General features: G+C 58.1%; 1 protein-coding gene across 1 annotated transcript; it reads right to left on the bottom strand.

The window, feature by feature from the left end:
• Positions 1 to 1,301: 1,301 nt before the first annotated feature.
• Positions 1,302 to 10,658, bottom strand: Cacng6 (calcium voltage-gated channel auxiliary subunit gamma 6). The gene is made up of 4 exons (XM_004867171.3): positions 9,585 to 10,658; positions 6,052 to 6,126; positions 4,209 to 4,346; positions 1,302 to 2,455 (listed from the first exon to the last, which is right to left on the bottom strand). The coding sequence occupies exons 1-4, from the start codon at positions 9,913 to 9,915 to the stop codon at positions 2,208 to 2,210; spliced, it is 792 nt and encodes a 263-aa protein (XP_004867228.1). The 5' UTR covers positions 9,916 to 10,658; the 3' UTR covers positions 1,302 to 2,207.
• Positions 10,659 to 10,799: the final 141 nt, after the last annotated feature.

Genomic DNA, 10,799 nt, shown 5'->3' with positions numbered 1-10,799 from the left:
GGAAGCTTGGGCCAGGCTCTGCTCTGAGTGGGTCACAGCCTTCTGAGTGATTTCACCTCTCCAGTTATTTCACAGATGTTACTGGGCACCTGTGACGTGCCAGGAAAAAGTCTACTACTGACTTAGAAAAATAAAAAGGGGCAGCCCACTAATAATAGCCCCACTTTTATTTTTGGGGGTACTGGGGATCGAACTCAGGACCTTGCGCTTGTGAGGCAGGTGCGGTGCCACTGAGCTAAATCCCCAGGCCTGGAAGAATAAGTATTCGTAGGCTGTGTCAAGTGCAGGCTGGATATAAGCAGGGTGATTCGATGGACGTAATGGGTCAGAGGAGAACGAGGTCTAATAGAATTCCCTTTAGCAAGGAGGTCGGAGGAGGCTTAGGTGAAATAGAGCCTGGAGTGTCAGCCCTGAGGAGGAGAGAACGACCTTCATGGCATGTGGCCACACATGCAAAGGCCCTGGGGCAGGAGCAAGATCCCAGTGAAGGTCTAAGAGCTGATACAAGGCCTGTGTCTACAGCAGAGAGAGCAGCTCAGAGTGGCGGAGGCCACAGCTGCAGAACTTCCCAAGCTTTGGGCTGGGTGCTTCTGGTTTTGGTCTGCACAGGAAGGGGGGCAGTGAAGGATTCTGGGTGCTGTGGTCCTTGGGTTCTGTGCTTGCTCTTCCCTGAGGACCCAGAGACCTCACAATGCTGTGCGGCAGCCTCAGGAGGTGGGCAGGACATGGCCCCAGCCTGGCTCCCTGTGGTCCCAGCCATGCCCTGGTGGCCGTGGACTTCTCCGGTCACTCACAACCTGGACGGGGACCAGAGCCCCCAGCCACCTCCATCCCTGTCCCCAGGATTCCCAGTCAGATAGGGAAGAGCTGCCGATGGCCTCCCTCCCCAGCACCACCCGTGGGGCCGAATCACTGCACAGAGGCAGCCTCCACCCGGAGCCAGGAGACCGGTAGCAGCTTTGCTGGGATTGTTATCAAATTTGTTCCTCGCGCTGACCCTGGGAAGTAAGTGCTGCTTTGAGCCCAGGAGCCGCCTGAAGAATGGAGAGGTGCAGATCCAAGAGGCTTCGCAAGTTGCTGCAGGGCTTGGAGCCAGGGCCAGGGCAGCAGCCAGCCTGTCCCTCCAGCACGCAGCGGGGTGCAGCAGTGACCATGTTCCCAGCTCCGTGACCCAACCAGGAAGGTCACCCTAACCCCCCCGGCGGCTGGGCACCTTCTGGTAAGGAGGCTGCTGTCAGCCGTGGGCAGTTCACACTGTGCCTGCTGTAATATTCACGCGACAGGAATACCATGTCCCCATGTGATGCACAAAATCCTTTGCAACGATAATATGGTCATTTATTGTACACAGTAAGTGGGTCACCGAGCGTGAGGGTGATAGCTGGGTACTCCACAGCGTGTGGCATCTCTCAGCTGCGATGCTGGTGATGTTTGCCAGGTCAGCCATGTTAAATGCACTCCCAACTTGGTATATTTTCAGCCTACAATGGGTTTATACGGAGGTAGCCCTACTGTAGACACAGAGAATCTGTCATCGTCTTTCTGATTAAATACAGAAATGTTGTTGGTCAAAGGGAACAGATTCTCAAGCCGGATGCAGTGGCGCATCCCTGTAAGTCAGCACTCTGTGAGGCTGAGGCAGGAGGATCCCAAGCTTGCGCGCAACCTGGGCAGCTTAGCAACTTAGCAGTAGACAGCATGACGGCTGTGTCCCTGGAGGAAAGGCCTGAGCCAATGAGCCGAGGGGGACACAGGGTCTGTCCCGGAAGTGCTCACGTGCCTGTGAGCCACGGCTGTGCGCATGCGCTGGTTTCCCAGCCAGCAGACGGCTGCATCAGACTCCACATCACAGGCCTCGGTGCCTCGGGTTCCAAACCTTTAATCCACTCAGATCACAGTCCGCCCGGCACTTCTCAGCCCTGAGCTGCAGACAGCCCGAGTCTCCCCTCCAGCAAATCAGTCCAGATCCGGACCATAAAGGCCCCCAGCTCCCTCCGAGACCCCCACCCGCACCCCAGTCTCCCTCAGACCCCTGCCAGCTGCCCAGGGAGTGCTCGGGGAGAAAGCTCCCCAAGCAACCCAGATTCAGCCACGAGAAGAGGATGTACTGTACGGGCAGAGGAAGGGGCAGAGGAGGTCTGGGGCCCGTCAGAGAGCTCTTTCCCCAGGAGAGGGTGCGCGCCCCTAGGACACCTGGCCCTGTGGCCCTAGGCCGCCGTGTGGGCCCGCTTGGGGCAGAGGGAGCCCCAGGGCCGGGCCGGCAGGCTGAGCAGCAGGAAGCAGCCGCCCCCCAGCAGCAGGATGAGGCCGGCAGCCACGCCACAGCCCAGGGACCAGGAGAACTCGAAGGCCAGGCGCAGGCCCAGGCGGGGCTCGGGGAGGTCCGCGTCCCGGTCCCGGAGCAGGGCCCACACGGAATGCCGGAATACTTCCACGCTCACCAGGAGCAGCAGGCCTGCGGGAGAGGACAGGGGCTCAGGTCTCCCCCGGCGCCAGGGCTCCCCGCCCTTCTGCTCAAGCAACAGTCACCAGGGTCAGAGTGCTGGAAACAAAGGGAACAAAACTGCTTCTTCCCCACAGTCACAGGTTCTGCCCAAGCTGCGCAAGGTGACTGGTTAGGGGGCTCTGCCACTGGCCCAGGGTCAGGGGGCGGGGTCTAGTGGGAGGCCAGGTCACGGGGCACGGCCTGGAGGGATCTGCCCGGCCCCCACCTGACCCTCTTCTCTGCTTTGGCCTCCAGGACTCAATCACACCAGGATCACCACCACCATCATCAACACCTGTTGCCACAACAAATATCATCCCGTACCTGGGTAACTCCTATGAGACCTCGATTATCGGCTTAAATGCCACTTTCCTGGGGAGGTCCTCCAACAGGCACCAGCACTGCCACAGAGCGCACCCTGAATATGCTTTTCATGACTCTTATAGCAATTGTAGTCGAACCATTACATATGTGCCTGTTAGCCCTTCTCTGACAGAATTGAGGCTCCTTGACAGCAGACACAGCACCTGTCTTATTCAGTCTTGGGTCTCCAGCCTTGACATGGCCTGGACTATACAGGTGCTCATAAACATACGAAGGATAAAGAAATGAAGCTCGTATAATTCATGATTTTTCTTTCCACCTCAGAAAGCATTTGATTCAGCAAAGAACATAAGGCCCAGAAGGAAGAAGAAACTGTCCTGAGGTCACACATGATCCAGGGCATAGCTTAGGGTGAAAGCTTGACCCCGGGTCTTCAGCTAAACATTGATCCCACACATGGGGCTCTGAGCCTACATGGACTCCACAAGAGCATGGTTCCCCAACTGCAGTGCTCACTGCAGTCAAAAGAAGTCAGGACCGAGGAAACCCGGCTCCAAGTCCCACCTCTGTCATCACTGGTGGTGTGACTGAGTAAGTTGTCTGACTTTCTGAGCATCAGCATTCTTCTCTACAAAAGGAGGAGAGGCGGTCTCAACCTCAGACCTGCTGTAATGGTCAGCGCCGGAGGTGCAGTCAGCTGCGGGGTTTGTTATGCTAAGGCCTGGGTTTCACACAAGGTGCAGCATTCTATCCGGACCTTCAGTTCCAAGGACGAAAGAGCCCTAGCAGCTCCCAAGTCTGGATCACAAAGACTATTTGGAGACACCCTAGTTCCTAGCCAACAGCAGACCCCACTTCCAAGTGTACAATAGTGTCCAATCCAGGTCCAATCCAAAAGTGGAGAGCATCCAATTCCCAGCCAAAAACCGGGCTTAGAATGCTCTCAGTTTTGAAATTTCTATAGGTCTTGAGCTCTCTCCAACCCCTGGAATTCAGCAGTGCTTGGAGATCTCTTTCTCCATCATGCAACAATCCTTGGAGATCCCAGATCCCAAACTAAAACAGTATTTGGAGACCCTGCAATCCGTAGCCAACAGCAGGGCTTGGAATTCTCTCATCTTTGAGCTTACTATAGTTCTTTCTTGGCTTCTCTCCAACTTCTGAATCGTAGCAGTGCTTGAGATCTTACCTCCCAGCATGCAACAGTATGTAGACATCCCATCTCCCAACATGCAGCGGTGCTTGGAGAAGCCATCTCCCAGCATGCAACAGTGTGTAGAGATCCCACCTCCCAACATGTAGCGGTGCTTGGAGAAGCCATCTCCCAGCATGCAACAATTCTTGGAGATATCAACTCCCAGCATGCAGTATCTTCAGTCTCCAGGTTCTTAACTCTCACCTGAGAGGCCAAAGCAGACAGCTCCCACTCGGAGCAGGAACTCTGCACCTTTACTGAGCACCATGATGATACAGAGGCAGCCCAAGGCCATGACCACAAGGCCCAGCACTGCTATCACTGCAGCTGCTAGGTTCACCTCTGTGAGGAGAGAGAGGGAAGAAGCAGAGAACACAGGGTATAAACAATGGAGAGGACACCTCCGCAGGGACATCAGCTTGACTGGGTTAAGCACACTGTGGGCGTGCCTGTGAGGGTGTCCCCACAGATGGCAGGCACGTGGGCCTGAAGTAGGAGGAGACCCACCCTGTGCGTGGCAGGCACGGACAATAAGCAGCAGGCACCAACGGAATGAAAGCAGAATATTTTTCCATTCCCACACCCATCCTGTCTGTCTGTCTGTCTGTCCACACCCCATTCTGCCTCTTTATGTGAGTGGAGTCACTATACGTCCCCACCATGAGCCCAAAAGTAGCAGAGTCATGAGCATGGACTGAGATTCAAAAACCTTGAGCCTAAACCGACCTTCCCTCCTCTAGCTGTTTCTGTTGGTGCTTGGTCACAGTGACAGAAAGCTGACTAATTCACAGTCCAAGTCTTACTTGCACTGTTGGAGGAACTAAGACTCAGAAAGGGTCCATTTTTTGCCAAAGCCACAGGGCAGAGGACAGAGCCGGGATTAGAAGGCGACAGGGAGTCACCAAGTGTTACTTGTCACCTGGTCACCTTTTGTCTACAAGGTGAGGAAACTGAGGCAGCAGCGTGTGGTGGGCAGTGGCAAAAGGAGTGTGTGCTGGTGGGATGACCCAGGTGGGAACCCTCTTCAGCTGCTTGCTCGCTGGCGACTCCAGAGAAGTGCACTGAGCCCCTCTGCGTTAGCTTCCTCCCTGGAAAGCCAGGGTCAGAGCCTGCAGCTACTGGGTCATTGTGAGGATGCGGGGTACCTCCGAGGTGCCAGGGGGGTGGTGCCAATGAGTGCCCCGGGGTCTCCTCATCTCAGACTCAGTGACCCAACTGAGCTCCCACAGCACACAGGGAGAGGAGTGGATGACTTGCTGTTTCAGCTGCATCCTCTCAGTGAACTCGTACACCCGGCAGCTAAGATCCCCCTACTGGTGGGGACACTGTGGCACAGGGCTGGCAGAAAAGCTGTGCTTAGAGTAGAAAGGGAAAGGTCTTCAGAGATGCCTTGCTATTTAAATATGGCCTTTAAATTTTTAAATTCAAGCCAGGCATGGTAGTGCACACCTGTCATCCTGGCACTCAGTAGGCTGAGGCAGGAGGATTGCTACAAGTTCAACGACCGCCCTGAACTACATAGCAAGACCCTGTCTCAAAAAACCCCCCAATAAATAAATAAACTAATTAATTTTAAATTAACTTAAATTCCACAAAAAAGCTTTAAAAGTCGTTTCCCCGTCACCCCAGCCACACGCCCGTGCCCTGGGTTCGCACAGCTCCTCTCCCACAGGAGACTCCGGGGCGACGGCGTGGGAGTCAGCCTGGGGACCGAGGCCGCCCGCCGCCTCCCTGCCTCCCGGAAAAAGCGTCCCAGCCCTCTCTGGGCCACGGTGGGGGCGGGGGTGGCGCTGTCCCCGGGCTCTGCTGAGCTCGGGGGAAGAGCACGTCCGAGAGACACGAAGCGCTGCCCAGAGAGGGGCTGTCTCTCGCCCCGGCCACACAGCAGGTCCCGCAGGCAGAGCTGGGGGCACAGCGCCAGGCACGGGCGCAGGGGACCAAACCCTCACGGCCGGACAGCCGCGGCCTGCAGACCCGAGCCCGCCACGGAGAGGCGCTGTGGCGTGGCCGGCCTGTCCCGCCCTCCCGCCACCTCGAAAGTCCTCACCTTTCCTTGTGGTTCTCTGGAAGATGCGCGCGTTCTCCCCGGTGGTGAAGAATTTAAAGTAGGTGCAGTTGGCTTCTGTGGGGAGCAGAAAGGGGTGGCGGGTTCCGCTGTGCACTCGGGCCGACTCCCCAGAGCTCACGGGCGCCCCGAGGGACAGCCGAGGGCACAGGGCGCGGAGCTGCTCCCCGCCTGCTGCCGCGCGTGGCGGAGCCAGAGCTCCGAGGTCCAGAGCCAGGAAGCTCTGTGGGTCCCTGATTTTCCGTCTTTAAAATGAGATGATAATGTCTTTCTCCTGGCTCCTCGGCGTTCATCTGCCGAGGGTCAAGTGGGATTAGAAATGGATCATCGCCTTACTCAACGAAGACGCAGGCCCCGGAAGGCAAAAGGCTCAGAAAAGTCTCCGTCTCCATTGGGAGCAAGCGCGCAAACAGCTCCTGCGGATTAGCAGGGGACAGAGGCGCCCAGCTGGACAGCAAAGGGCGTGCGGTCGCCTCATGAGAGGAAGCCGGTCCTCACAAGTGTGCAGAAGGAGGCTACGCTGCTCTGCGGGAATTGGAGAGGGAGCTCAAGTCTGAGGGCAGGAGCCCCGCGGGAATTAGACGGCAAAATGGAGAGGGCAAGATCAAGCGGCGGGAGAGCAGCTGGGTGGAACCCGCACTCAGCGCTCCACGAAGGGCTGGCCGGACACGGTTTGTGAATGAAATGCAGGTGCCCGCTGCCTCGAGATGGGTCGGGGCAGTACAGGCCTCGCGTCTGAGGAAGGTGGCCGGCTGCATCAGGACCCCGCGACGTTCTCACTGGGGTGGAATCGCCTGACTCGAGTCTCGCAGCTCCGGATCCCATCACTAAGTGACAGGACGGGACAGCACGGACTCCACAATGTCACTTCTGGGTGTACGGCCCCCCAAAAGCCACCCAGGAGCACAGAGCATAGGAGCACTCAGCACTGCTTATAAATAACATGGACTGGGACTGGGGATTAAGCTCAGTGGTTCTGCTGCCTGCCTCTCAAGCACAAGGACCAGAGTTCGAACCCCAGTACCAAAAAAACCCAAAAAACAAAAAACAAGGAATAGGGAGCCTGGCATGGTGGTGCACACCTATAATCCCAGCACTCAGGAGGCTGAGCCAGGAGGATTGCTGTGAGTTCAAGGCCAGCCTGGGCTACATAGTGAGTTCAAGGCCAGACTAGACTACATAGTGAGGCCCGTCTCAAAAAACAAACAAACATGTAAATAAATAAATAAATAACAAAGAGTAGGAATCAACCCCGGTGTCCACCTGTTCAGGACGAGACAGGTAAACGATGGTGGCCCCTGAGGAACTCTCTACAGACCTACAGAATAGCACAAAGCAAAACAGGGAGATCTGAGAAAGAGTGTGGAGCAGGAGAAATTAAGCTCAAAACTAAAAACAGAAACAAAATCTAGAGCATTCATCTCACATGTGCAAATTCAAACATGCAGACCTGTATAGTCACATAACTAACACTATACATGTGTGTCAAACACACGAAAGAGTGCAGTCAGGAGTCAGGCGTGGTGATGCCTGTAATCTCAATGCTCAGGAGGCTGAGGCAGGAGGATTGCTGTGAGTTTGAGGCCAGCCTGGACTACATAGTGAGACCTTGTCTCAAAAAGCAAGAAACAAGGGCCGGGGATTTAGCTCAGTGGTTCCACCGCCTGCCTCACTAGCCCAAGGTCCCGAGTTTGACCCCCGGTACCAAAAAAACACAAAACAAAAAACAAGAGAGATAATGATTTTTGTGACATAAATGTAGGAGTAACGATGCATTAAATTTCTTCTTCTTTTTTTTTTTTTTTTGCTACCGGGGATCGAACTCTGGTCCTTGCGCTTGTGTAGCAGGCAGCGAAACCACTGAGCTAAATCCCCGGCCCAATGCATTAAATTTCATGTACATTCAATGCAAGCAACCCTCTACTTTAAAAGGGGCAGCTTTCTTTCTTTCTTTTTTTTTTTAAAAGAAGGCAAAATTTGCTTTTTTTTTTTTTGGTACTGGGGATCGAACTCAGGACCTTGTGCTTGCGAGGCAGGTGCGGGAACCACTGAGCTAAATCCCTGGGCCTAAAAGGGCCAGCTTTCTAAACTGCACCCTAAAGCCAGAACTTCCCTGAGGATTCACCCGGTCTGGCCCACTCTCCTGTTCCACAGATGGGGAGGCTGAGGCCCGGAGGGGAGAAAGGAGAAGGAGGCAGAGCGTGCGGCTCTGTGTGCCGTCAGTGGGAAGCGGTCCTCACAGCGCGGGAGTGGGTGTCCCACTCTGGCCACTGGGACTTAGGGACCTCGTGTCTTTGGCCCCTAGAGGAGACGGTGCAGCCCACTGGGAGGGCCAGCGTGAGTCAGCCCTGCAGCGAGGGGAAATCAGAGCCGAGCCGCGTGATCTTGACGCGTGGGCTGTTTCTGAGATCATGCGCCCGCTGGGAGGTGCAGCATGTGGGGCAGGGTTACAGGGCGAGAGAGCCAGCCCTGTCCTTTCTGGCCAGTAGGGGGACCGCAGGGTTGTGAGGGACCCCACGGCCCGCAGGGAGGCAGGAGGGGGGTCTGATGTCTCTCAGTGAGGAGATCAGGAGCTGACTCCCAGGACTCCAGTGATGAGCCTGGCTGGGGGCGCAGACCGAGCCCCTGGGGTCCCCTGCTGCCCACTCTCCTGGAGAATGGGGGGTTAGCTACTCACAGGGCTGCCCTGACAAGCTTGGAACAGAGCCTGGCTCTACGTGAGCCTCTCACTGTGCCAGAGCTTGGGCTCACCCCGCCTGAGACCCGGGACGGGGCAGGCGGGAGAGGAGGGTTGAAGATAGCGGATGTGGCCAAACCTGGAGCTCACACGTGGGGGCCTGCACCCTGCGCCCTACTTTGCTCTCAGGGACTGGGGACATCCTGCTTTGGACCCTAGGGTTGCAAAAACCACGCTGGAAAAGCAGGGTGGGGAAGTGGCCAGGGTGGCAGGTGCCCTGTGAGGAGCACGGAGGTTACAGAGCCTCAGCACGCAGAGCCATCAGAAGCCCCAGATGGGCTCCGAGGGGCAATCTGTTTGTCCCTGGGGTCAACAGGGATGCAGCACTGCTGTCCGGCCCCCATGGGGTACAGCATCCCACTGGTGTGAGCTGAGGGCATGGCCTGGGCTCTCTCAGAGCGAGGAGTATGGCTTAGCTGGGGGCACAAAACACAGCCTCAGACAGCAAGGTTCAAAGTCCAGTCTGGGCATTTAGAGGGGGACGGACAGGAAATGAAGAGCGTGCCCCCGAGTTCCTGGCTGGGGCACAGGGGGGGAAGCGGTGCGATTCTGTTCTGGGTGGGTGTGGGGCTGGGCTGTAGGTAGGCCCCAGGGTGAGTGCCCTTTGGGGGTGCAGGCTGTTGGGGGTGGGCATGGGCTGTGCTGGAGCTGAGTTCCAGGGACCCAGGTGGATCCGAGGGCTGACCCGGGCAGGGTCCCCTCAGGGGCCAGGGCTGGGGGGGGCCCTGGCTCACTCGGGCAGGTTTGCAGTCAGCCCTGGGCTGGGGCGGCCTCTCACCTCCAGGCAGCTCGGCGGGGCCACAGGTGTCCCTGTCCACAGGCACGTCCGCCTGCCACAGCCGCTTGGTGCACACCTTCCACAGCCCCAGGTGGGCAGCCTCGCAGACGGCGCTGCCGTTGGCCTTGTAGGTGTTGAGCTCCACCCAGAACTCGGTGCCCACCGACAGCACAGACAGCGTGGCGCCCACAGCGGCCAGCAGCAGCGCCAGCTTGGTCTTGGCTTCCTGCTCGGGCGTCAGGCCTCTCTTTAGCTGGCCCTGCGCGTGCCTCCGGCCCCGGGCCGCCCGCCGCCGGTCCTCCTCTTGCATGAAGAAGTTGGACCACATCATCGTCAGCCCAGCCAGTGGGGCTCGGGCTCCAGGAGCGGGGCCCGGGGGGCAGGGCCCTGAGGGGACGGGCAGCTCGGGCACTGGGTTACCAAAGACGAGGTCTGAACTCCTTCGGGTGGGGAAGTGTCGGTCACCTTGGGCCCGGAAGGGACCAAACTAGATTCCCAGGCTGGGAAGCCGCAGAGCTGGAAGGCGCCCCTGGGTACCCGCAAGACCCCCAGAGGGGAGCCAGGTCCCCTGAGGCGCCTGCCAGGACCAGGGCTGAGGTCTCCCGTGTGTCTGAGAGACGCCACCTGGGTTCCCTTGGGCTCAAAGTTTGAGGATGAAGGACTTGGGCCTCTGGGGTGCAGAAGGGGAAGAACCAGGGTGCGCAGGAGAGGCTCACAGCAGATCCACAGAGCACAGCTAGGGTCCAGGGAAGCAGGAACGGGGCGGGGGGGGGCCCTACCATTCGGAGGACGGTGCTGCAGAGAAGGCTGGGGTCCGCCCGTGGGGCAGGGAGGGGAACCTGGGGTCCCTACTGAGCTGCGCTCAGTGCTATGGATCAGGAGGCTCGGCAAGGCGTCCTGGGGCGCCTAGGAACCGCTGGGGCCCCCGCAGGATCGCGCTGCCCTCCCCCAGGCTCCCAGGGCCCGCCGGGCCGTGCCAGCTCCGTGCTCCGCTCAAGGCCTCCCACGCGCGTCCGCGGGCCGAGCTCCGCGCTCGTCCTCGGCGTCTCCGGCTCCGCGGCCCGGACCTCAGGCTGCACAAGGGCCACGCTCGCCCCGCCACCCCCCCGGCAGGGCTATTTCGGGCGCGACCCGTAAATAACACCGCACCTGTCGCCCGAGCCTGTTGCCATAGGGACCCTGGATATTTTAAGGGGAGGTGAGGGAGTGGGTGAG

Source organism: Heterocephalus glaber, unplaced genomic scaffold (assembly GCF_053883595.1).
Source record: "Heterocephalus glaber isolate CG9 unplaced genomic scaffold, H.glaber_assembly_v1.0 deba00001745, whole genome shotgun sequence".
Classification (NCBI taxonomy): Eukaryota; Metazoa; Chordata; class Mammalia; order Rodentia; family Bathyergidae; genus Heterocephalus; species Heterocephalus glaber.
The sequence above is the reverse complement of the archived record's forward strand: the minus strand, read 5'-3'. Positions and strand labels throughout refer to the sequence as shown.